General features: G+C 51.8%; 1 protein-coding gene and 1 non-coding gene across 2 annotated transcripts in view; both read left to right on the top strand.

Moving 5' to 3' along the window:
• Positions 1-25,595, top strand: part of DNAH2 (dynein axonemal heavy chain 2) — an 85,991-nt gene extending 60,396 nt beyond the window's left edge. Inside the window, exons 54-86 of the mRNA XM_032615515.1 lie at positions 150-317; positions 564-724; positions 1,000-1,139; positions 2,562-2,694; positions 2,806-2,945; positions 4,248-4,458; positions 4,669-4,785; positions 4,956-5,097; positions 5,776-5,945; positions 6,082-6,198; positions 11,151-11,315; positions 12,012-12,137; positions 12,276-12,424; positions 12,498-12,564; positions 12,733-12,883; positions 13,136-13,284; positions 13,470-13,603; positions 13,761-13,905; positions 13,987-14,186; positions 15,658-15,784; positions 17,279-17,465; positions 17,675-17,823; positions 17,950-18,133; positions 18,369-18,559; positions 22,476-22,667; positions 22,838-23,022; positions 23,237-23,465; positions 23,550-23,701; positions 23,824-23,938; positions 24,430-24,606; positions 24,704-24,778; positions 24,935-25,085; positions 25,231-25,595. Coding sequence (XP_032471406.1) covers positions 150-317; positions 564-724; positions 1,000-1,139; positions 2,562-2,694; positions 2,806-2,945; positions 4,248-4,458; positions 4,669-4,785; positions 4,956-5,097; positions 5,776-5,945; positions 6,082-6,198; positions 11,151-11,315; positions 12,012-12,137; positions 12,276-12,424; positions 12,498-12,564; positions 12,733-12,883; positions 13,136-13,284; positions 13,470-13,603; positions 13,761-13,905; positions 13,987-14,186; positions 15,658-15,784; positions 17,279-17,465; positions 17,675-17,823; positions 17,950-18,133; positions 18,369-18,559; positions 22,476-22,667; positions 22,838-23,022; positions 23,237-23,465; positions 23,550-23,701; positions 23,824-23,938; positions 24,430-24,606; positions 24,704-24,778; positions 24,935-25,085; positions 25,231-25,385 — 5,054 coding nt within the window. The 3' untranslated portion in view covers positions 25,386-25,595. The remainder of the gene's footprint in view (positions 1-149; positions 318-563; positions 725-999; positions 1,140-2,561; positions 2,695-2,805; positions 2,946-4,247; positions 4,459-4,668; positions 4,786-4,955; positions 5,098-5,775; positions 5,946-6,081; positions 6,199-11,150; positions 11,316-12,011; positions 12,138-12,275; positions 12,425-12,497; positions 12,565-12,732; positions 12,884-13,135; positions 13,285-13,469; positions 13,604-13,760; positions 13,906-13,986; positions 14,187-15,657; positions 15,785-17,278; positions 17,466-17,674; positions 17,824-17,949; positions 18,134-18,368; positions 18,560-22,475; positions 22,668-22,837; positions 23,023-23,236; positions 23,466-23,549; positions 23,702-23,823; positions 23,939-24,429; positions 24,607-24,703; positions 24,779-24,934; positions 25,086-25,230) is intronic.
• Positions 11,708-11,779, top strand: TRNAD-AUC. Its single transcript has one exon. It is a non-coding gene; the product is annotated as a tRNA-Asp (tRNA).
• Positions 25,596-26,032: the final 437 nt, after the last annotated feature.

The following is a 26,032-nucleotide window of genomic DNA, read 5'->3' as shown; positions in this document are numbered from 1 at the left end:
TACCAGTGCTTCAGGCACCAACCTCTTGCCACGCTGCCTGCTTCCTCTACTGCAGTTTTAGTCGTCCCAGTCCCCAGCCTAGGGCCTGGAGGTCCCCTGAGGTGGTTCAACCAACTCATTACCCCCACCCCCTACCCCCTACCCTCCAGTCACACGGATTGTGCGGGTCATTGGACAGCCTCGGGGCAACATGCTCTTGGTGGGCATTGGGGGCAGCGGACGCCAGAGTCTGGCCCGCTTGGCCTCATCCATCTGCGAGTACATCACCTTCCAGATTGAGGTCACCAAACATTATCGAAAGCAGGAATTCCGAGACGGTAACGCTGGGTTTCTGAGATGGAAGAGGGTTTGGGGCTGGGAGTGAAAGATCAGATGCCTGAACTTCCTGTGATGACAAGTGAGAGGAGGGATGGAAGCCGGGTAGGGAGCCGCGCCAGGCCCGGGTGGGGTACAGGACGGTGTCATGTATGTGTTGCCAGCTGGGGGAGGGCTCCTGAATCTCAGAAGGAGAAGGAGGGACAGGATGCTGAATCTGAAGAGTGTTTCTGTCTCCTCTGGCCCAGATATCAAGCGTCTGTATCACCAGGCTGGGGTAGAGCTCAAGGCCACGTCCTTCCTTTTTGTGGACACCCAGGTTGCTGACGAATCATTCCTAGAGGACATTAACAACATCCTCAGCTCAGGCGAGGTCCCCAATCTCTATAAGGTGGATGAATTTGAAGAGGTGCGATCCTTCCACACCCACTACCAGTTGGTTCTTTGGCCTTCCTAGCTAACCCCTTCTCACCTAATCCCAGAGGATGCTGCCGGAGCACCCCCTCCCTCCAGCCCCCCATTAGATGGTGCTTCCTCTTCTGCCATCCTCCCCCGCGGGACGCTAGTGGGCCGAGCTGCTTTAAAACCCACACCCTGTGAGCCCAGCACCTGCTGCTCCCTGCTCCCTCCAGCCCTGGGTTCTGCCCTTGGAACCTCAACCCTCCGACTGCGGCTTCCACGCAGGTCCAGACGCACATCATAGAGCAGGCCCGCGCCGAGCAGGTGCCCGAGTCCTCGGACAGCCTCTTCGCCTACTTCACCGAGCGCGTGCGGAACAACCTGCACATCGTCCTCTGCCTCAGCCCCGTGGGCGACCCCTTCAGGTGACTCTTGTTACAGCCTTCTTCTCCCTCGAGGCCCCCACACATCGCGGGGTCCTCCTCCCCGGTTCTGGCCTCTGTGCCTTCTTCCGGCGAGACTCAGGAATAGCGCTGGCCTCTCCAGCCCTGTACACCCCGTCTCCCGGCTGTAGCCTGTGTTTCTTTCAGCAAGTTCCTGCTGCTTACATGGGGGCCTTTTGGTGTATCAGATTTCTTTATTTTTCCGGAAGATGGAGGTGGTTTTTATGTTTTGTTTTTAAATTTTTAATTGTGGTTAAAAACACACATAAAATTTAATCGTTTTAGCCATATTTTTTCAGGTTTGTGGCTTGTTTCCTCACTTTCTTTAAGCTTTTTGGGTTTTTTTGTTTTTGCTAAAGAGAAGTTCTTAAATTAAAAAAAAATGTTTATTTATTTATCTTGGTTGCCAGGTCTCAGTTGTGGCACATGGGATCTTTAGTTGCGGCATGCAGCCTTCTTAGTTACGGCATGCGTGCAGGATCTAGTTCCCTGACCAGGGAGTGAACCTGGGCCCCCTGCATTGGGAGCACAGAGTCTTACCCACCACGCCACAAGGGAAGTCTCTAACCAGTTTTAAGTATACAGCTCAGCAGTGTTAAGTATATTCACACGGTTGTGCAACAGATTTCTGGAACATTCTCATTGTGCAAAACTGTAACTCTATACCCACCGGCCAACTGCCCATTTCCCCCACCACCCCTAGGCCCTGGCAACCACCCTTCTACTTTCTGCCTCTGTGAGTGACCACTCTAGATACCACGTAGAGGTGGAATCATACATTATTTGTCTTTTTGTGACTGACTTATTTCGCTTAGCATAACGTCCTCAGGGTTCATCCATGTTGTAGCAGGTGTCAGAATCTCCTGCCTCTTTAAGGCTGAATAATATTCCATCGTGTGTATACACCACATTTGATCCATTCTGGGTATGACTAGATTTTCAAGGGCATTGGAAAATAGGACGACAGAGAACTTGTGCAGAGAGGCAGTTTGGGTTACCATTTTGTTTATCTTTTAATCTTTTTGGTTTATGGCATATCTACCATGTACCAGGCTCTGTGCTAAGCATTTTACACGTGTCACCCCACTGAATCCCCTAACAACTCTAGTTAGTATGTTTTGTTATTCCCATTTTAGAGCTAAGGAAAATGACGTTCAAAAGATTACATCACTTGCCCCGAGATCCACACCTAGTTGGTGTGGAATCGGGTCTTTCTGACCGCAGAACCTGTTTCTAAATCCTGCACTGAATCAGCTCTGAGGGGAGCAAAACCTGGACAAGGAGATACAGGGGCACGGGGGTGGGGCTTTTAGGTTCCTGGGGAGTGGGTGGGGCTGTGACGAAGCCCCTCGCTGGAGGCTGAGTCTGCGATTGGGCTTAACTGCCTCTCGAAACCCGCGCCAGGAACTGGATCCGCCAGTACCCAGCCCTGGTGAACTGCACAACCATCAACTGGTTCTCAGACTGGCCCCGCGAGGCCCTGCTGGAGGTGGCTGAGAAGTATCTGGTGGGAGCAGACCTGGGGACCCAGGAGAACGTGAGGCCCTCCTCCCCACCTCTCCTCACCCCCCTGCACCTCCCGCCCATTTCTGTTCTCTGTCTGCCTTTACTCTTGCTCTGTCTCACATCCTCTATGAATTGGCCTCAGATCCACAGGAAGGTGGCCCAGATCTTCGTCACCATGCACTGGTCAGTGGCTCAGTATTCCCAGAAGATGCTGCTGGAACTTCGAAGACACAACTACGTCACACCCACCAACTACCTGGAACTTGTATCTGGATATAAAAAGTATGATGAAGAGTAGGGGGCACAGAGGGCCAGGGAGCTTGGTGTCTTTCGAGGGTGCTTGGTGAAATGAAGTCAGGGAAAATATCCAGGAGCTGGCCAAGGGGACCCGCTCGAGGACTGGGATGTTGAGGTGGGATGGCAGAGATGCCAGAGACCTTGATTCTGTCCAGGAAGTTAAACAGAGAGATGGGGTTTCCAGGGGACATGGCCATCTCAGGGGCCCTCTGGCTGTGACCACTTTATACACCTCTCTGTCCTTATCTTCTAGAATGATGTCTCTCTTCCCAACCACAAGACAACTGTGACATTATATTATGGGTATATATGATAATGTAGGTCCTCTTCTCTCTGCCTTTAACATCTTCTAGACTTTCCACCATTCCCAAGAATTGTATATTCATTCATTAAGTTGTACTGACTGAGTTTTTATGTGCACAACACAATAATTTGCTTTGAAGGATATAAGAGTAAGGTAAAAAAAAAAACTCATTTATTGGATTTAGTATTTCAAAGGTGAAGAAAAAGCCATTTGTAATAATAATGATAGCCAATATTAATTCATTCATTTAAAATATATTTTTGAGCACCTACTCTGTGCCAGGCACTCTTTTAGATGCTTGTAATATATATGCCAGTTAACAAAATAAAGTCCTTGCCTTCCCTGGGTACACAGGCTAACATCCTGTTTAGGATTTCCCAGTCGCTGCGTTAAGCTCTTTACATGCATATTATTACTTAATCCAGAAAACAATCTTGCATAGACATTTTTCTTTGGCTGTACAATGTTAAAACTCATTTTTGAGTGAGTTGCCAACATTTAAAACTTGGGGAGCCTTAGAAAACTCCAGATTTCCAGTCTGTCTTGAAGCGTCAGAAATTGTGGCAATACTGAGCCCACATTCATTCTCAAATGGAAAAAAACAGGTTGGAGCCCAGAGATGGCCACCCCCTTGAGAGAAGAAGTTTGTGTTTTCTGGTTCACTGCAGCCCCCCTGTCTCCTGCACAGCGGGGAAGAGTCTCAAGTAGGGAAGTGGTGTGATGAAAACAGTAGCAAGCAAGCTGATTCTGACAGCGGTGTGTAGAATAAATCAGAGGCACGAGAGTCTGGAAGCAGGAAGACCGGTTGGGAGGCTGTTGGCAACGATCCAGGCAGGAAATGATAAAAATCTGACCAGGATGGTGTCGGTGGCAACGGGCAGGAAGACAGGGCCCAGAGCCGCTCTGGGAAGGAAGAGACTAAATGGGCCTCTCCTTTCTGGGTGCCCCGGCTCCTGAGGCACCGATCCTACTCTGTCCCCTAGCTTGCTGGCAGAGAAGCAGCAGGAGCTGCGGGACCAAGCCAATAAGCTGCGGACGGGGTTGTTTAAGATCGATGAAACTAGGGAAAAGGTGGAAGTGATGTCTTTGGAGCTGGAGGATGCCAAGAAAAAGGTGGCTGAGTTCCAGAAACAGTGCGAGGAGTACCTGGTCATCATCGTGCAGCAGAAGCGGGAAGCGGATGAGCAGCAGAAGGTGCCCCCGCCCCCTTCCCCTGCCCCTCGTGCCCCCTACTCCCCGTGCCCACCGGGCAGGGGCTTCCCGGTCTCCACTGGTTACAGGGCAGGGAATGGGAGTTCCACTGCTCGTGTTTTCTCTAGCTTTCTCTTTCTCTTACTGCCAGCACCGTCACCGCCACTTTTGCTCAAGGTGAAGTCAAAACCCTCGTTTTCTTTTCATCCGTAGGCTGTCACAGCCAACAGTGAGAAGATTGCGATTGAGGAAGTTAAGTGCAAGGCACTGGCTGACAATGCCCAGAAGGATCTAGAAGAGGCATTGCCAGCCCTGGAAGAGGCCATGCGGGTATCGGGGTGGGAGGGCTCAGGAAGCGGGTGGGGCCGGCCGCCTTTGTTCTCAAAGTCCCTGGGGAAGTAGGGGAGAAGAGGGGAACTTCAGCTGGGTCCTATCTCCATAAAGGAAGCTGTCTTACCACCTGAGTTGACTCTTGTCCCCAAGTTAATCCCTTTTCCCAGGCCCTGGAGTCTTTGAACAAGAAGGATATAGGAGAGATCAAGTCTTATGGACGGCCCCCTGCCCAAGTGGAGATGGTGTTGCAGGCGGTCATGATTCTCCGAGGCAACGAGCCCACCTGGGCAGAGGCCAAGAGGCAGCTAGGTAAGCCAGGGATCCGGAAGGTAATTAACGTGAGTCCACCCAGCATTCCCTAATCGTCTGCTGGGTGTCAGGCACTCGGAGAGACAGAGATGAAGGATGCATTGTACCAACCCTCAAAGCACAGAGCCTAGTAAGGAAGAGAAGGCATAAATGTCAGTCTAGTTTCTTTGGTTGTAAGTTACAGAAAATGACTCATCTTAATTTAAGCAAAAAAAAAAAAATTTCATAAATCTATAGGAATATATCCCAGAATCCAAGGACAGGAATGTCTCCGCTCGCCCATCCTCCAAAAACACAAGAATCAGAAAATGGATATAAAGAGTCTTTCTGTTTTATTCTTGCGATAGTTTTCCTGCGCTGAGTTCTGGTGGTAGGATGTAGCCTGTAAGCTGTAGTTTGGTGGCCCCTGCCCTAGAAGAAGGTGCAGAGTATATAGAAAGAGTGGTGTGTGGGGCAGTCGGGCTGAGAGTGTTGAAGGTAAGTGATGGGAGTTGAGGCTGCGGAGGTCCTGGAGGCCCTGGGAGCTTCAAGGGTCTAGAGAAGGGAGCAAGGTCAGCGGAAGGAGCTCGGGATGAGGGCAGATATGCTGGCCTTGGGAACTGAGCCCAGGAAGCATGTGGCCTGGATGAGGAGGGGGGTCGGGCCCTCTGGCTGAGGCCCCCTACCTTCATCCCACAGGGGAACAGAACTTCATCAAGTCACTGATCAACTTTGATAAGGACAATATCTCAGATAAGGTCCTGAAGAAGATTGGGGCCTACTGCGCCCAGCCGGACTTCCAGCCTGACATCATCGGCCGCGTGTCGCTGGCTGCCAAGTCCCTCTGCATGTGGGTTCGCGCCATGGAGGTAAGTGGCGGCCAGTGGGGAGGGGAGCAGTGAGGCCGGCCCAGGAGGAGGAGGGATGGAAGACCCAAGTGGGAAGGAAAGATCACGGGCAGGTGAGTGGGTGGCGGGTAAGAGGGTGCCTGCTGTCTCCCCGCAGCTGTACGGGCGGCTGTACCGGGTGGTGGAGCCCAAGCGGATCCGCATGAACACTGCGTTGGCCCAGCTTCAGGAGAAGCAAGCGGCCCTGGCCGAGGCCCAGGAGAAGCTGCGTGAGGTGAGCCTCACACCCGCGTTTTCCGTTTTCCGAGGTGGTCCCTCTCCCAGATTTCTGAGGGATGCTTCCTGACTGTTTAATTTTCCCTGTCAAATTCTACTCCCCTCTCCCTTACAGTCCTGTCTGCCTCCCCGTCTGTGCCTTGTTTAGACAAGTCTGCCTCTGGCTCAGAAAGCTAAGCTGACTGAGAGGGTTACAAACGCACAGGGGCACTGTCCCCAAGGAGCCCCTCCCAAGACTGACCGGGGAGCCGGCAATGTCTGCCATCCTTCGTTGGGGGCCCTTTGGAGAGGGACCCTGAGACAGTAGTCGATGAAATCCGGGTGGCAAATGTGTCTTTGCCGGGGGGATGGGACAAAGGTGTCACACTGCTGCTTGGACCTGGAGGAATGTGAGGGCTTTGGAGCCTGGGGAGGGGATGGGGTCGTCTGGAGGTAGAGAGGGGTATTTCCTGTGAGTGGGCTAGACAATCCAGAAGGTGATTTCCTACAAGATATATGCACAAGTAACTCCCTAACCAGGCAGAATATGTTGTTATCAAGAGTTCAAAATGCTTTCAGTCTATCATTTAATTTTCTATCATTGATTTGATAGGTAATATAAATACATCCACATGGTTTGAAATTTAAAAAGTACAAAAGCATATCCAGTAAGAACTCTCTCTCCCACCTTCTACTCTCTAGCCACCAGCTCTGCTCCCTTGAAAGCAACCCATACTACAAATTATTGTCTCGGCAAAATTTCTTTTCTTTTTTTTTCTTACATTACTTACACTGTTCTGCACCCTCCTATATTACTGAATTATATATCGAAGATTGTTCTGTATCAGTGTATAAAGAGTTCTTGCTTTCTTTTTACCGCCGCATGTTATGCCAGTGGATAGCTAGACCATCATTTTTCTTTTTTTAAATGGCCGTGCCACGCAGCTTGCAGGATCTTAGTTCCCTGACCCGGGTTTGAACCTGTGCCCCCTGCAGTGGAAGCGCGGAGTCTTAACCACTGGACCACCAAGGAAGTCTTTCTTTGGTTGTTTTTTTTTTTTTTTTTTTGTAGACCATCATTTATTTAACCATTTCCCTTTTGGAAAGACAGATTCATTGCTTCCAAGTTTTTCATTTTCACTTGCCCTCTAACTTGGTTGATGCTATCCTTTTTTTTTTTTAAATTTAATTTATTTATTTTTGGCTGCGTTGGGTCTTCGTTGCTGTGCGTGGGCTTTCTCTAGTTGCGGAGAGCGGGGGCTACTCTTCATTGCGGTGCGCGGGCTTCTCATTGTGGTGGCTTCTCTTGTTGTGGAGCACAGGCTGTAGGCGCACGGGCTTCAGTAGTTGTGGCTCACGGGCTCTAGAGTGCAGGCTCAGTAGTTGTGGCGCACAGGCTTAGTTGCTCCACGGCACTTCCCGGACCAGGGCTCGAACCCGTGTCCCCTGCATTGGCAGGCAGATTCTTAACCACTGCGCCACCAGGGAAGCCCACTGCAATACTCTTAATTAAGGCCACCCTTGCAGACTATGTATTTCCTCTGCCCAAGTCCAGTTTCCTAGAAGTTGCCCTCCTTCAAACATCCTGCCTCTATAGAAATAGCCACTCACCCCTGGAAAAAGCTGCAGCCACCTGCCAAGGTCAGAATATCACAGGGTTGGCTTAAAGACTTTCACTCAGAGGCTTCCCTGGTGGCACAGTGGTTAAGAATCCGCCTGCCAATGCAGGGGACATGTGTTCGAGCCCTGGTCCGGGAAGATCCCACAAGCCGCGTGCTAAACCCGCACGCCTAGAGCCCGTGCTCTGCAACAAGAGAAGCCCGCACACCGCAAAGCAGAGTAGCCCCCGCTCGCCACAACTAGAGAAAGCTCTCGTTCAGCAACGAAGACCCAGCACAGCCAAAAATAAATTTAAAAAAGAAAAGAAAAGAAACTGGCAATAGTGGTTCTCTCTCAGGCTGGGGCTTGGGGGCTGGGGGCTGTAGTAGGAGGAAGATGGACCCTTCACTCTATACGTTTTCGTTCCTTCAGAATGTTGATTCATGTGAAACATATTCACTATTCAAAATTATACCTCAATAAAGATGTTTAAAAAAAAGAAGAAAACATCATACAATATAAAAACTGTATTACACAGCAAAAGAAATTATTATAAAATCCTGTTTCTTGAAAAAAATAAAATAAAATTTCAATAGTGTAAAAAGAAAGACATAAATGGGAAAAGTTATTTTCAAAAAAAGATAAAGATGATGTTAGGTGTGATAATGATGCTATGATTATGTCCTTTTTAAAAAAAGAGATGCCTTATGAGGTATTTACGGTTGAGATGTCATGAGTTTGCAATTTAAGATACTTTGGCAAAAAACAAGTTGATGGAATAAATATAGCAAAATGTTAACAACTGTTCAATCTAGGTGATGGGTATATAGGTATTGCTTATATTAGTCTTTTTTCTAGCTTTGAAACGTTTCATAATCATTTTTAATTAAAAAAAGATTAAAACTGCAAAAATTTGAAAAACTGTATGTATATATATATGTGTGTATAGTAGCGGTCAGAGATATGGAAGTAATTACCAGAAGACATAAAAAGAGGAATGGTTAAAAAATAATTTGCTACTGAAGGATGGGACTGAGTAGGAAAAGTGGGCTAGAGGACTGTTGCTTTTCATTATAACCCCTTTTATTATATTATTTAGGTTTTTAACCTTGTGCATATATTTCTTACATGAAAAATAAAAAACAGTGAAGACAACACCACACGCAAAATAAATAATGAAATATATATAGATCCGTCATGTGGGCTGGCTGCCTCCCCAGAGACCAGTCTCCATGGGAAGCCGAATTATAGGCAGAGTGTTGCTGATGAGCACGGCCTCAGCGCACGGAGGTGGTCGCGTGAACCTGATGACAGGGGTCACGCGGTAGAGCCTGCCAGATAACCCAACACGCGTGTGCAAGGGGACCTACATTTCCCTGTAGGTCCCCAGCCTCCAAGTGGTCCAGCTGATCACTGAGTGACACCTTCTTTCTTTAGATGCTAATGGCTTCCAACAGATTCCTACCAAGGCTTGACCTATAAGCCGTCCTGTCACTCAAGGGTGACATTTTGAATCTCCACTTTGCCTTAAAAAATATTCCTTGGAGAGCTCCCTTTCCCATTCCCAAGTTCTTGGAGGTCAACCTCAATAGCTGAGCCCAGGTCCTGCTTGCTTAGTACACAGTAGGCGTCGTGCTGCAGCCCACATTTATCCTTACAGCCATCACTCAGGAAAGTGGGGCAGTGATCGGAGCACTCCTTGCACGGCTGCAGACTGCCTCTCCCAGTGGGGATGCAGCAGGAAAGAGAACTAATGTTTATCGTGTGCACACCGTGTGGCAGGCACTTAGTGTAAGGCCAGCCCCCCGTTCCTCTTCATGAAGAGAACAGGTGACACGGTGTGTTCACAGACACGATTACTGTTCGCCAGTCAGGCACACACAGCGGGTCCTGGAAAAGACTCAGTTCTTTTATTTATTTATTTTTTTTTTTGCGGTACGCGGGCCTCTCACTGCTGTGGCCTCTCCCGCCGCGGAGCACAGGCTCTGGACGCGCAGGCCTAGTGGCCATGGCTCACGGGCCCAGCCGCTCCGCGGCACGTGGGATCTTCCCGGACCGGGGCACGAACCCGCGTCCCCTGCATCGGCAGGCGGACTCTCAACCACTGCGCCACCAGGGAAGCCCTGAGTTCTTTTTTTTTTTCCTTCCAGTTTTACCGAGATATCACTGACATGCAGCACCGTATAAGTTTAAGGTGCACAGCACGTTGATTTAACCTACATACATCATGAAACGATGATCACAGTAAGTTTACTGACTCTCCATCATCTCATACAGAGGCAAAGACAAGAAAAAGAAGAAAACCTTTTTCCTTGTGATGAGAACTCAGGATTTGCTCTCTTAACAACTTTCATATACAACATACAGTAGTGGAATTATATTAATCATGTTCGTTACGTCCCTAATACTTATTTAGTTTATAACGGGGAGTGTGTACCTTTTGACTGCCTCATCCAGTTCCCCTCCCCCACCCCCTATCTTTGCCTTTGGTAATCACAAATCTGGCTTCTTTTCTATGTTTGTTTGTTTGAAGTATAATTCACCTACAACACTATGTTAGTTGCAGGTGCACATCATGGCGATTCGATATTTCTAAACATTACAAAACAGTCACCACACAGTCAGTTCTTGACTTCGGATTTGAGTGATAAGGAGTTCCCTGGCGGTCCAGTGGGTAGGACTCTGTGCTTTCACTGCCAATGGCCCTGGTCCGGGAACTAAGATACCACAAGACGCACGGCACGGCCGAAAAGAAAAAAAAAAAAAGATTTGAGTGATGTATTCCAACCTCAGCAGAGCCCACAGGGTGGCAATGAGTTGAGGTGAGGGAGGCTTCTCTAAGAGGTAAGGCTCTTCCCAGGTCCCATCTTCAGTGGGACCTCGGACCTGGGCCTTTTTCCTGAATGGACTCCCTCTTCCTCCCTCCAACAGTTCCAGTTCATTCTAACTCCTCCTTCCTCTCTCAAGGTCTCACCTTAGGTGTGGCCTCTGGCACGGAGTGGCCGTTATTTCTGTGCTATCTGGTCCTCTCTTGCCAACACATCCTGTGTGCTTTATCACTATGCTACGAGAGGGCTGTCTTCTACTCAGCCTTGAGTCCGTTACCAAGTAGTTTCCAGGCTCAAGGAAAGGGTGGTGGAGGGATGGGAAAGAAAACGCAACTTATCACACATATTTGATCTTGTTTTTCTCCTCACAACAACCCTGTAGGGCAGGTGTTGAGTGTTCTTATTTTGCACGTGAGGAAACAGGCCCAAAGAGATCATTTTCCCCGAGGTTCATTTTCCCACAACCCGGCAGACTGGTGATCCGAAGCCAGGACAATCTGGCCTCAAGCCCCGTGTCTGATCCCTGTACTCTGATTCCTCCCAGGTGGCCGGGAAACTGGAGATGCTGAAGAAACAGTACGACGAGAAGCTGGCACAGAAGGAGGAGCTTCGCAAGAAGTCCGAGGAGATGGAGGTGAAGCTGGAACGAGCCGGGATGCTGGTGTCTGGGTTGGCTGGCGAGAAGGCCCGATGGGAGGAGACGGTGAAGGTGAGATCATTGCACCAACTGGCTGTCCTTCTTCCCTGCCCACCAGTGCCAAGAGCTCCCATCCCGTTTAGGTTGAGGGACAGGCGGGGGAAATGGGGATACTTGGGTGAAGGGACAGCCATGAATGGGGCATGGGAGTTCTTCCCCTCCACCTCCTGACATTTGGTGAGAATAGTAGAAGGAGAGACTTTTTGTACCATGGGGGATCTGCTTCTGTGTTTAGGTAGGGCTGGAAAGCACACACGAGGACCCTTGACATAGCCCACTGGCCAGATTGAAACCGACCTGGGGCATCTCGTCTCTACCCTCGGTGAGCTCCTGGCTTCACAAGAGGGTTAGGCCTTATTGTAAGAAATAAACATTGCTGTTAAAGATGGGGAACTCAAGGGAGTTCCCTGGTGGCCTAGTGGTTAGGGTTCGGCACTATCACTGCCATGGCCCAGCTTCGATCCCTGGTTGGGGAACTGAGATTCCTGTAAGCCGCATGGTGTGGCCCAAATGTGAAGAAAAGGGAAAAAAAGATGGGGAACTCAAAAGTTGTGAGAGTAGGTTAGAGTTCTCAGGGTGCAAGGGTCTAGGAGTGGCGAAGACTCTCTCTGATCTGGTTAGTGTCCAGAGGAGAGTGCCTTCAGAGCAGTCCAGGTGTCTCCAGGCTGGGGGCCCAGGCAGCCTTACACCTCCCCTGCTGTCCTCCAGGGCCTGGAGGGGGATCTGGGCTACCTGGTGGGAGACTGTCTCCTGGCAGCTGCCTTCCTGTCCTACATGGGACCCTTCCTGACCAACTACCGGGATGAGATCGTCAACCAAATCTGGATCAGGAAGGTGAGGCAGGGCTTAGGCGTGATGAATGAGCTCATGGGCTCTGAGATTGTGGCCTTTGGGAGTAACAGAGATGTAGGGAAGGGGCAGGGGTGCTGGGCTCAGATCTCCAGGCTGAAGCTTGGGGCTCTTCTCACCCAGATCTCGGAGCTGCAAGTTCCTTGCTCACCCCACTTCACCTTTGATAAATTCCTGTCCAATCCTACCAAAGTTCGGGACTGGAACCTCCAAGGGTTGCCCTCGGATGCCTTCTCCACTGAGAATGGCATCATTGTCACCCGTGGCAACAGGTAAGTGTGCTGCTGGGAGCACGGGGCTGAGTAAGGGCAGAGCCTGTCTTCTGACTCACGCTTCCTCCTTCAGGTGGGCACTGATGATTGATCCTCAGGCCCAGGCCCTGAAATGGATCAAGAACATGGAAGGAAGTCAGGTATAAGGCTGGGGGACTGATCTGTCCCCTTATATTCTCTTCCCCAGCCTGAGTCTTCCTGAGGTCCTTCCCTCAGGCCATTACCCCCCTTGGATCCTGCAGCAGTTCTTCTTCTTGCTCTTCTTCTTCCTTCATCTTCCTTCCTGCATCTTCTTCCTTGCTCTCTAGGGCCTACAGATCATCGATCTGCAGATGAGCGATTACCTTCGAGTCCTAGAAAAGGCCATCCAGTTTGGACACCCAGTACTGCTCCAGAACGTGCAGGAATATCTGGACCCCACACTCACCCCTGTGCTCAACAAATCTGTAGCTCGAACTGGTGAGGGCCCAGGCGTATTGTGGGGTTGGTCTGAAGGACAAATCCTAGAGCCCAGCCGAGTCCGACCCAGGGGAAGAAAGGGCTGGGTCTTTGGCTGTGTCCTCTACTTACCTGTCCCTGTATTCAGACAGCCCTGGGCCGGGGACATTAGGGCAGGCTGAGTCGCTGCTACTGGATTCCAGTTGGGGAACAACGGGTCAGCCCACACCTGGTCACGTGGGCTCCTTGCCCTTGACCCTCCTGTGGGTGCAGGTGGCCGCCTGCTGATGCGCATCGGAGATAAGGAGGTGGAATACAATACCAGTTTCCGATTCTACATCACCACCAAGCTCTCCAACCCCCACTACGGCCCAGAGACCTCAGCCAAGACCACCATTGTCAACTTTGCTGTCAAAGAACAGGTGGGTGGGGGCTGATGCCTAGACTGAACTAGGGTGAACCCGGGAGGGCTGTAGAGTCCGGCAGGATTGAGAAAAGGCTAAGATTGTGTCGGGCAGCTGCGGATGCGGGGCCTGAGGGGGTAAAGGGATGAAACGGGTAAAGGTCACCGCGGTGGGATTCTCACCACGAGTCCTGGCGATCCCAGGGCCTGGAGGCCCAGCTGCTGGGCGTCGTGGTCCGGAAGGAGCGGCCGGAGCTGGAAGAGCAGAAGGACTCACTGGTCGTCAATATCGCCGCTGGCAAGAGGCAGCTCGAGGAGCTGGAGGACGAGATCCTTCGGTGAGACCTTGCCTCCCCCAACCCGCGGCCCGATTGTCTGCTCGCAGGCCGGACTACAGCCCCGGGGGGGCTGATGGGGGGCGGTCTCCCCACTCCCCGACCCCAGCCCAGTACCCCTAAAGCCTCTCCATCCACGTGCCTCTTGGCTTCCCTCCAGACTGCTGAACGAGGCCACAGGCTCCCTGCTAGACGACGTGCAGCTGGTGAACACGCTGCGGACCTCCAAGATAACCGCCACGGAGGTGACAAAGCAGCTAGAGACCAGCGAAACCACGGAGATCAACATCGACCTGGCCCGCGAGGTGAGCCCCTGCGCCCTCCGGCCCAGCCCCCTCCTTGCCCGAGCCCCCGCCCCTCCGGCCCTGACTCCGCCCCCTCCACAGGCTTATCGCCCTTGCGCCCAGCGGGCCTCGGTGCTGTTCTTCGTGCTCAACGACATGGGCCGCATCGACCCCATGTACCAGTTCTCGCTGGACGCCTACATCAGCCTCTTTATCCTCAGCATCGACAAGAGCCACCGCAGCAACAAGCTGGAGGACCGCATCGACTACCTGAACGAGTACCACACCTACGCCGTCTACAGGTCTGCGCGCCTCCCCACGCGCCGCGCGAGCTCGGCGGGAGGCCCAGTGGCTCTACGCCGAGCCCTCTGGCTACTTGTGCCTTCGTGCTGCCCCATGCCACCGCTCTTGTCCCCCTGCTCCTCTCTCCATGCACTTCCCCTGGGTGGCGTCCGCGGTCGGGGTCTAACCATCATCCACGGGCTGACTAGTCCCTGTTCCAGTGTATCTTCTCTTCGGGTCTCCCTTGAGCGTTAGCCTTGTGTGTAGGACCGTCTCCTATACCAGCACTTCTCAAACGGTTCCCGTGCCCACGACGCACTGGGAGTCGTGTTAAAATGCAGACTCAGATTCAGTAGGTCTGGGCTGGGGCCTGGGAGCCTGCATTTCTAACAAGCTCCAGGTGAAGCTGCGGCTCTTGGTCTGTGGCTCGCACTTTGAGTAGCGAGGTTCCTGACCCCTCTGCCTGGACTTCCCACAGACCCTTCAAGTTCAGCTTGTTTCACGTCAAACTCGTTAGCTTCCCTCTTTCTTCGGGGCCACACCCCTGAGCGGCACCAACACCCGCCTCCCAGGCACCCAAGCCGGAAGCCAGGCGATGTTCCTGACTCTTCGCTGTCCCTCACCCCTCAGATCAGTCACCAGGCTTTGCCCATGATGCTTTCTGCAAACTGTTCCCCCACCCCACCCGAGTCTCCCCAGTGCCGTGACTGCACTTCAGTGGAGGCCGCCGTGATCTTTCTTTCTGAATTCCCCAACGGGCTCCCAACAGGTCCTTCTGCCTCCAAGTCTGTCCCTCTCTAATCTGTCCTCCTGTAGGCGCCAGCGTGAGCCTTTCAAACACAGAAATCTGGCCATGCCACTCCCGGTTTACACTCTTCGGTGGTGGTTTCGTGTCCAATGGCCACAAAGTCCTCCGTGCCTTGGCCACCACCTGGCTCCCAGCCTCACCTTTCCCCTCCTTATGCTGGATGCCTGAGCACCGCTGACCGGCCTGCACGCCATGGTTTTCCCGCCCCCACTGCCTGCTTCGCTTGTGCTCTGAGCTCTCCCTGGCGTCCTCCCCTCTCCTCTCTGCCAATCACTCGGTAACTCGGCTGTATCTCCGGGCAGCTCCGCTCCAGGCAGGGAGGTGGCTGCCACCCTTGTATAGGACTCATCACGTCCTATGGTAGCCCCGATGGCCTCTCGCCTGTCCTCCCCACTCTACCTGACTTCCTCCAGCACAGAGACCGTGCTTGTTCATCTTTGTGTCTTCAGGACCTGGCAGGGTACCTGGCACATAGCAGGGGTCCAGTCGTTATTGAGGAAACTCTGGGAAAACCACGTCCTCTCTCTAGTGCCCCGAATGCTTGGCTGTTTACGAGAGGTTTGGACTCGAAGCTGAGTAAGGCCCTCCTTCTGTGTAGGGCTGTGTGATGGTCTGGTCCTCTCTCAGAAAGCATTCATGCTGAGTACCCTACCTCCCGCCCCCCCATCCCCTGTCCCTCCCAGGTACACCTGCCGCACGCTTTTCGAGCGCCACAAGCTACTGTTCAGTTTCCAGATGTGTGCCAAAATCCTGGAGACTTCCGGCAAACTCAACATGGATGAATACAACTTCTTTCTGCGCGGGGGCGTGGTGAGTGGAGCGGAGGGCACATCCGAGGGTGGGGCGGACAAGGCTGGGGATGGACTCCACACCCAGAGGGTAAGGCCTGAGGCTCCAGCGAGTGCGCGAGTGCAGAGGAACCCTGGCAGGAGCAGGCGCCTGAAAAACTCCTGGGGGGGGGCGCGGGGGGTGACTTGCCTTGTGCCTCCTTGCCCGAGTTACAGGCGGGGCTTTGGGCCCCTTACCTGCGACCAGCTGGTTGGTATGAGCTGGCCACTCTTTCACTGCCTCTCAGGCCACTCCTTCCCCAGCCTAATTTCGTGGCCACCATTACACTTTCTCCCTTGTCAACACCCTCAGCCTCTTTGCACACTGCCCCACCTCACCGCCCCCCCCGCCCCCCCACCGCACGGTGTGACATTTGCTCGCTGAAGCTACTGCTCTGGTAAGATCCAGCTCTCCTTCCCCTCTGTCCCAGTGTGACCCGTGCAGCTGAGCTTGACTGGAGAAAAACATGCCCACACCGACTGGACTCACTTTAAATCCATGACCGTGCACCTCAGGTGGGCCCTTAAAGCTGCCAACCATACCACGGTTCCCTGAGCCGTCAGCACACCCTCCTTGGACAACAGTTTCGTTCCTTTTGCCACCTTCACTTCACCTCTCATCTGGATTTTAGCAAGAGCCTCTGCCACCCCTAGTCTCTCAACACAGCGACCAGAGAGATTCTTTGAAAATGGATGCCCCATCACTGATGTCATCCCCCGCTGCCCAGCTCCACACTCCGTCCACTCCAGCTGCACGGGCCTCCTCTTGTCGCAGGCATATCCCACCCCAGGGCCTTTGCACTGGCTGTTCCCCCTCCCCTCCTTCAAGTCTTGATTTAAATCTCACCTCACTGAGATTTCCTTGACTTTCTTATTTAGTATTTCAGACTACCCCCCAGCACTTCCAATCTGCCTTATCCTCCTCAACCTATTCTCTTTTTCCATGGCACTGCCACCTTTATCGTACTAGATAATTTACTTGTTATGTTTTTGGTTCAGTATCCGCTGTCTCATGGTGGAAAATAAGCTCCTCAAGGGCAGAGGTGTTTGTCTGTTTCGTTCAGTGGTGTGTCCCAGGTGGTTAAAACACATAGTTGGTGAACAACAAATATTTGTTAAAAAGGGTAAATGAGTGAGTGGACAGTTAGTTTGTGCTTCTCTCAAGGGTGAGGCTGCAATTGAAATCATTCGGGTAAGAGGCATTGTTGCCAGGCAACCACCAGAGGGCGCCCGCTTCTTAACTTCGGACTGTGGCACCTCCGCACAGCGTCTCAGAGACCTAGCCCCCACCCCCGCCCCCCCACTTATTTCCCCAATAAAGGTGGATTCCGATCCACCTCAGATTCCTGTATTTATTTCTTCATTTTGTTTCATGAAATACTCATCACGGCTTTTCCACATTGAAAAAAGAGAGAATGCTCCTTTTGGGCTGTTCCCGGTCAATCGTTTTCTCCTCTCGCCACCCTCCCACCCCCAGGTCCTGGATCGCGAGGGCCAAATGGATAACCCCTGTACCAGCTGGCTCGCAGACGCCTACTGGGATAACATCACAGAGCTGGACAAACTGACCAACTTCCACGGGCTCATGAACTCCTTTGAACAGTATCCTCGTGACTGGAACCTGTGGTACACCAACGCCACCCCGGAGAAGGCTATGTTGCCAGGTGCCTGGGCGCCAGGCCTCCCTCTCCTGCCTCTCTCCTGCCCTCGTTCAGCCACGTGCCCGCTCCTCTCTCTCTAATCCCTCCCCTCTCTCTCCCAAGTTCCCTCAGCACATCTGCCTCCTGACCCGGCGTTCCTGCAGGTGCCCCTTTGTTTACATTCCCAGCTCTTCCCGACTCACTCTCCCTGCGATCACTCACCTCCCCCCCAGGTGAGTGGGAGAACGCCTGCAATGAAATGCAACGGATGCTGATCGTTCGCTCCCTGCGCCAGGACCGCGTGGCGTCCTGCGTAACCTCCTTCATCGTCTCCAACCTTGGCTCCCGCTTCACTGAGCCGCCTGTGCTAAACATGAAGTTGGTCAGTGGCTTGGTTTCCTTCCCGCCTCCCTCTCCCTGTCCCAGGCGGCCGCCCGCATTTCCTCAGTCTCTGTCCCACTGCCTCACCCGGCCTTCTGCCTGAGCCCACGCCCTGTGCTGCTGGCAGGTGATGGAAGACTCAGCCCCGCGGACCCCACTCATATTTATCCTGTCTCCCGGCGTGGACCCCACCAGTACCCTGCTCCAGCTGGCAGAGCACACGGGCATGGCCCAGCGCTTCCATGCCCTGTCTCTGGGCCAGGGCCAGGCCCCCATCGCGGCTCGGCTCCTCCGAGAGGGTGTGGTTCAGGGTCAGTATCCATCCTGTTCTGCGCCCACCTGTGTCCCTGGCCCGACTGCCCACCACCTCCCACCTCCTTCGCCCTGCTGTAACTGCAGCTCCCACTTCTCCGGAAGGCCCCAGGGGTGGCACCTGAGCATTTGAACCCCATCTCTCCCAGCCACCACACACACAATCAGGTGGAAAGTGGGGGGACAGGTGGGGCATAGGGAGTGGTTCCCACTGCATCCAGCATCTCCTTGCAGGACATTGGGTGTTCCTGGCCAACTGCCACCTGTCGCTGTCGTGGATGCCTAACCTGGACAAACTGGTGGAACAGCTGCAGGTGGAGGATCCACACCCTTCCTTCCGCCTCTGGCTCAGCTCCAGCCCCCACCCAGACTTCCCTATCTCGATCTTGCAGGCCAGCATCAAGATGACCACAGAGCCGCCAAAGGTATGGGCAACTGACAGCCAGCAGCGACCGTGCCATCTGGCCTACCTTTCATCTTCCAGGCCTCAGAGAGAGGGTTTAACCTTAACAACAACGCGGCTTTTTCTGATTCTGCTGTCCTCTAAAAAAATTCCACCTCCTTTCCCTCTTCTGTGTGCCAAACTCTTAGAACGTAATAGTAATAGCTAACATCTCTTGAGTGTTATTATGTGCCAGGCATTGTTCTAAATGCTTTACATTTATTAATCCATTTAACACACACACACACCTATCAGGTAAATACTATCACCCCCATTTTACAGGTAGGAAATGGAGGCAAAGAAAGTGTATATAACTAGCGCTTGGACCCTTCAGACCCTTCCTCCTCCCAACATTTCCTTACATTCTTACCCTGATGTCACTTCCCGGCCTTTCTCCTTCCTTCCCTCCAACTCTATTGAAAATTTTATCTCCAATATTACAAGGTCACCATTGAATGCAATCAGTGAATTGCAGATTTAAAATCTGATCATGTTGCTGCATCCTACCCACTTACCTCCTACTTAAAACTTATTTTAGTCACTTTTCATTGCTTTTAATCAAGATCAAAACCCTATTCACACGCCCCAGCGGGCGCCTCCCCAGCTTTGTCGGTCGCCGCTCTCCCCTTCACTTTCTTTGCTCTACCTACACCTTGATTTTTAAATTGCTTTGTTCTTCTTCCTTGATAGACCCTGTATTCTCCTGCTTGGGGCTTTTGCATGTGCTGCCCTCCCTGCTTTCCTCCCCGTCCCCTCCTTTGCCCCTTCAGGTCTCAGCCCCGCCAGCACTTTCTCAGGAAGACTCTGACCTCCATGTCTAGGTAACACTCCTAAAACCTTCACCACTCCCTCTGGTCTTCCCACTGTGGGGAATTTTACACGTATTAGTGTGATCCTGGCTGATGCCTGACTTCTTTTCTAGACTGTAAGCTCCAAGAAGAGGGCAGAGGCCATGCCTTTTTCTTCCCCCTCACCGTTTTGCTCATCCTGTGACTAACACAGGGATGCGCATGTAGTAGGTGCTCAATAAATGAGGACCCTATGAATGCACAGGTGTGTGGATGTCTTTCATCATTAAATCCTTTTTGACCACCTGAAGGCAGCTGGCATAGTTGACTGTCCCTCTCCCTGGTTTCCCCGACACACACTCCTGGTCCCCCCTCTGTTTCTTGCCACATTATTTATTACTTCTGTGTTTCTTTCTTTCTCCTGTCCTGTCCTCATTCTACATTTCCTCCTTTCACAAGTTGATGGAGAAATTGTCCTCTTCCTGATTTCAACCCCAATCCCCATCTCTGGCTGCAGTATCAAACTCACTGCAGGGTCTGAATTCCATCTGGTTACGAAGCATTTCTTTTCGGCACACCAGCACCATAAATCCCACGCTGTCAAAACAAGTCATCCTCCACGTAGATTATCTCCTCATCCCATTTTTGTTAATGGCGCCACTAATTTTTTAAAAATATATGTTTAAAGTTGATTTTTATTTATATTCTTTTCTGCCAACAAAAGTATTCTGTACTCCCATTTAAAAATGTCAAACGGTCCAGAAATGTGTTGCCAAAGAAACAGAACTTTTTTTTTTTTTAGTTCATTTTTTAAGAGCCTTTCTTATTGCCTTCTAAGAGAGGTGTGTGCCTTGGTAGCCCGTGGGCCCTCTGTTGGCTGAGCCCCACCCTCTGTGATGGGTAGAGATGTGTTGGCCCTGAGGTGGGTGCTGTTTAGGTCGGCATGATAAGCAGTGAGTGTGGAGGCAATGATGAATTGGAGCAAAACCCAGGAGGAGAGAGGAGTCAGAGAGGATGGCTCTGCCGTGGTTGGGTCACCAGAGGAGAGGGCCTTGTTCTAGCTCAGCCCAGGAGAGCCTTCTGTGAAATGCTACTTGCTGGTGATACAGAACCTTCCTGGGATCCACCAAACCTTCAGAGAAAGTAGGACATTCAGGGTATAGTTGGTGCAACCAGATTTCTTTTGGAAGCTGACAAAGAGGCCAATATTTTAAAAGTATTTTATTTGGAAATAATTTTAAACTTACAGAAAAGTTGTAAGAATAATAGTACAAAGAACTCTCACATGTATGTTACCCAAATTCATCTGTTGTTAACATTTTGTCCCACTTGCCTTATCATTTGATCTCTCTCTGTTTTTCGCTCTCTCCTCACTCACACTTCTTCTGAAACGTTTGAGAGTTCATTGCATGTATCCTGGCCCTTTACTGCTACATACTTCAGTGTATGTCAGTGTAAAGGGCTCAGTCCTAAGAATAAGAATGTTTTCTTATATAATTGCAAGCACAGTTGCCAACTTCAGTAAATTGATACACTCTTTTAATCTAAATGTATTATATATTCCAATTTTGTTAAATGTCTCAATCATGTCATATATATACAGATGGGTTTCTGGGCCCTTTATTCTGTTCACTGGTCAGTGTGAACTGTCTTAATTACTATATAGCCCTATAATAATTCTTGATAGCTGGGAAGGCAAGTCCCCTCACCAATGTCCTTCTCCAGGCTATTCCTGACCTTTTATTCTCCAACATAAATTTTGGAACAAGCTTGTCAAGTTTTCACCAGAAAAATTCTATTGATCAATTTGGGGAAAATCACCATCTTTAGGATATTGAGCTTCCCAATCCATGAGTATAGTAGGTCTCTCCATTTATTTTTTATTTTTTTGGCTGTGTTGGGTCTTTGTTGCTGCTCACGGGCTTTCTCTAGGTGCGGCGAGCGGGGGCTACTCTTCCTTGTGGTGCGCGGGCTTCTCTTGTCGTGGAGCACAGGCTCTACGCGCGCGGGCTTCAGCAGTTGCAGCATGCGGGCTTGCTCCGCAGCATGTGGGGTCTTCCCGGACCAGGGACTGAACCCGTATCCCCTGCACTGGCAGGCGGATTCTAAACCACTGCACCACCAGGGAAGTCCCTATTCTTTATTTCAATAAAGTTTTGTAAGTTTCGCTATAAAGATGTGTAAAGGGAATTCCCCGGTGGTCCAGTGGTTAGGACTCGGTGGTTTCATGGTATTTTACATAATTTGATGACGGTTGTAAATGGTATGTTTTAAAATTATATTTTCTTTTTGTTGTTGGTTATCCAATGTTCTTACTTCTGTTTTCTCCCTGCTCTATTCTGTCCATCATATATGAGTCTTCTTAAAATACTCTTTAAGCATATCACTGTCCTACTTAAGACAGAAATGGCTTCAGGATACCTGATGAGTCTGGTCCAAACGGCTCAAACTGCCCTTCTTATTGCACTCCATCTGCTCATGGCCATTCTTTCCCCACCTGAGCACTTGCACTTGATTTCAGTTAGACTTCTCTTCTCACTTTATCTCCCCTTTGTGCCTTTATTTCTTCAATTCTTCCCATCTCTGGGAAACTCAGGCCCTCCTCTCAGCCTCATCACATCCTTCCCATTTGTAAGACTTAGGCCAAATCCCAACCTGTTCATGAAGCCTGATAAATCCAATCACATAGAACGTTCCTCCTTGATGAGACACTATCTACTGACCCTTTGCCCATAGTTGTGTACATTTTTGTTCATCAGTAGTGCACGTTTATGTTTCTGTTCGTATTTTCTGGCACTTCCAAATTGAGTTGGCCTACCCACCATTGAGAACATCGTGGTTGAGGGGATCAAAAGGCGGGGGGGCGGAGACAAGAAGACAGGGCTGCCCCTAGTCCATACAGTGTCCGTGTGTGAATTAGAGAAAGGCACGCAGTCCCGTGAATGAGTGCACGTCCTGGCATGCAGCTCAAGGGCTGGATTTCAGCCTCCACTCATCCCTTCGGCCAGTGCCCTTGTGCAGTGAGCAACCTCCACAACTGTACACGACGGTGCTAGGGGCAGGGCCAAGCAAGATGCATGTCATCCCACCTCTGTACTTTATTGTCCCCAGGGCCTAAAGGCCAACATGACCCGTCTTTACCAACTGATGACAGAACCACAGTTTTCCCGCTGCTCCAAACCCTCCAAGTATAAAAAGCTGCTGTTTGCACTGTGCTTCTTCCACTCTGTGTTACTTGAACGCAGAAAGTTCCTGCAACTTGGCTGGAACATCATCTGTGGCTTCAATGACTCCGACTTTGAGGTTTGTGCTAACCAGGGTCCCTCATCCCAGCCCTGTCTCCTTACACTTCCTGCCCCATGGCTGCCCTGCAGGAATAGCCACTGACAGGAAGCCTGTGTTAAAGCGCCCCTGGTAGGGTTCCTGCTATAACTGTGTGTGGGGCTGGGAGCTCAGGCTGGGACCACACACAGGTGTCAGAGAACTTGCTGAGCCTCTACCTGGACGAGTACGAGGAGACGCCCTGGGATGCGCTCACGTACCTCATCGCTGGTGTCAACTATGGCGGACACGTCACGGATGACTGGGACCGGCGCCTGCTCACCACCTACATCAACGACTACTTCTGTGAGCAGGCTCTATCAACCCCCTCCTACAGGTGAGGGGCGCGCTGAATGGGGTGGGGGCAGCGGGCAGCACTGGGGGTGGGGGAAGTGTGTGAGGAGAGAATGTGACATGGGAGAAGCAGGCTTTGTGGGGCTGTGGGGCGGGGGCTGGAGCAAGAGCAGGGAGCTGGATGAATGGGGTCTCAGCCTGGCGTGGGAGCCCCAGAGTCCCCGTGACACAGTGATAATTACGCAGTGGCTCCCCAGGTTGTCAGTATTGGAGACCTATTTCATCCCCAAGGACGGGAGCCTGGCCTCATACAAGGAGTATATTAGCATGTTGCCCAGCATGGACCCCCCCGAGACCTTTGGCCAGCACCCTAATGCAGATGTGGCCTCCCAGATCACTGAGGCACACACTCTCTTTGAGACTCTGCTTTCCCTGCAACCCCAGATTACACCCACTATGGCTGGAGACCAGAACCGGGAAGAGAAGGTAAGGACAGACAGACACCTGGGGGAGGGAAAGCAATGAGGAAGAGGGGTCTGCACTCAGAGCTCAGAGCTCCTGCCTCGGCAGGTCCTTGAGTTGGCTGCTGATGTGAAACAGAAGATCCCTGAAACGATCGACTATGAAGGGACCCGAAAACTGCTGGCTATGGACCCCTCCCCACTCAATGTGGTGCTTCTTCAGGAGATTCAGAGATACAACAAGCTTTTGGAGACCATCCTGTAAGATGGAGGGCGGTTCTGTGGAACGTCGTGGGGGAGCACGAGGAAAGGCCTTCACTGCCTGCCTATGATGGCTCTCCCAGGCCCACCCCATCCCTAACCCTCCACCTTACCCTGTTCAGGTTCTCACTGACAGACCTAGAAAAAGGCATCCAGGGCCTCATCGTCATGTCTACAAGCCTGGAAGAGGTTTTCAGTTGCATCTTTGATGCCCGTGTCCCTCCACTCTGGGGAAAGGCAAGATTACATTACTGTTGATCCTAATCCAACAATGAACTCTCCTTTCACCCCTGGGCCGGCGACCTCCTGGTTTTAAGGAAGCATATAGCAAAAAGCAGTGAGCCTGGGCTTTGGGGCCAGACAGGTTCAAGGTTGAAATCTGACTCTGCCCTTTACTGACTGACTTTGAAAAGTTATTTAGTTAGAAACTTACTCAGGGTAAGTTCCTAGCCTCTCCAAGGATGTTTCAAGGATCCCCTGTACTGTGCACAATGCTAGAAGGTGCTTCATTAATGGTAACTGGTTAATATTACTGGTGCTATTGTTAATAGTTGTCATTTTATGCTTCTTTCCTGGGAGTTGGCTTTTGGAGAGCTGTGCCGAACTATGGTTGGGGAACAGGGGCTGACAGCATATATTCTTCTTATAGCTGCTCCAAGTGTTGAAACAAGGATTTGAATGCATGAATAAGTGAACGAATAAACACACACTGCCTTCTCCTCCTCCAGGCATATCCCTCACAAAAGCCATTGGCTTCATGGACCCGGGACTTGGCCATGCGTGTGGAACAGTTTGAGCTGTGGGCCAGCCGCACACGGCCTCCTGTGATCTTCTGGCTGTCTGGCTTCACCTTTCCCACCGGCTTCCTCACTGCTGTCCTGCAGTCTTCAGCTCGCCAAAACAATGTGAGCAATGTGGAGAGTGTGGTGGGGATGGTTGCTGGGGATATGTATCTGCTCTCCTCTTTGGGGGTCCTCCCTTATTCTCACATTCAATCCCCAGATTTCAGTGGACAGCCTCTCTTGGGAGTTTATTGTTTCCACTGTGGACGACAGCAACCTAGTGTATCCACCCAAGGTGGGAGCCAGATGTGCTCGGGGTTCCGAGCAGAGGGGGTTCTGGTGGAGAAGGAGGGTGCTTGGGAGCAAAGGTGGGAAAGGAGAGGTGGCAGGACAGGGGTGCTGGCAACCGAGGGTCTAGATTTCCCCCCACCCTGCCCCCATGTCTCCCCAGGATGGTGTCTGGGTTCGGGGCCTATACCTGGAGGGTGCTGGCTGGGACCGGAAGAACTCCTGCTTGGTGGAGGCAGAGCCCATGCAGCTTGTCTGCCTCATGCCCACGATCCACTTCCGGCCTACAGAGAGCCGCAAGAAGAGTGCCAAGGGTGGGACAGTGCCCTCAAGCTTGCCGGCTCCATCCCTAGTTTGGATCCTAACCCAGTCTCTGCTCCACCCCTCCCCCACACTTGCTCCTGCCCTGCTCTGCCAGAGGCTCCAGGGTCTGACTCTTTCTCCTCTCCTTCCCCGAAGGCATGTACTCCTGTCCCTGCTATTACTATCCCAACCGGGCAGGCAGCTCAGACCGCGCATCGTTTGTCATTGGCATCGACCTCCGCTCTGGGACCATGACATCTGATCATTGGATCAAGAGGGGCACTGCTCTACTCATGAGCCTGGATAACTGAGAGGACCTCCCCTTCTTCACCGCTTGAGGGAGGGTCGAGGACTCTAAAAGCCAAGGCTGATAATGCACCTCGGACAGACGCTGGACCTCACTCTGGCCTTGACCTTGGTTGAATTTGTCGTCTGAGGGGGGCCCTGGTAATATCTGGTTGTGCTAGCCATAAAGGTGGGAGAATTGTATTGGAGCTCAGTGCATTAAAACACCCACAACCACAAGCCTTAAGTCTCTCAGTGGGATGCTGGGGGTTTGGGGAAGGAGGAAGCCCAGGCCTTACGGAGAATGAGAGTTCCTATGAGTAGCTACTGGACCGGGAAAGGAGCAAGGGAAGTGGGAGGTCTTGAGAGGGAGGGGAGGCGTGGCCTTGAACGAATGGGCAGGGCCGTGGGGCCTAAAGAAGATGTGGCTAAATCTCTGGGCAGGACTTGAGCAAGTGGGGCGGGGCTTACTTTGGAAGGGCGCGTGATCCAAACGGAATCGGGGTTTGTCAGGCAGGGGTCGGTGCTGGACCCCCGTTCCTTGCACCCTGAACCCTGTACCCCGCATTCGGCACCCTATTCGGCACCTGTGCTGAGGCGAGCAGGACCGGCAGAAAGCGGGGCGGAGCCTGAGAGAGGGACTTAGGCGCGGGGAGGGGCGGGACCATGAGAG

Source organism: Phocoena sinus, chromosome 20, assembly GCF_008692025.1.
Source record: "Phocoena sinus isolate mPhoSin1 chromosome 20, mPhoSin1.pri, whole genome shotgun sequence".
Classification (NCBI taxonomy): domain Eukaryota; kingdom Metazoa; phylum Chordata; class Mammalia; order Artiodactyla; family Phocoenidae; genus Phocoena; species Phocoena sinus.
This window is presented reverse-complemented; position numbering and strand designations above follow the sequence as displayed.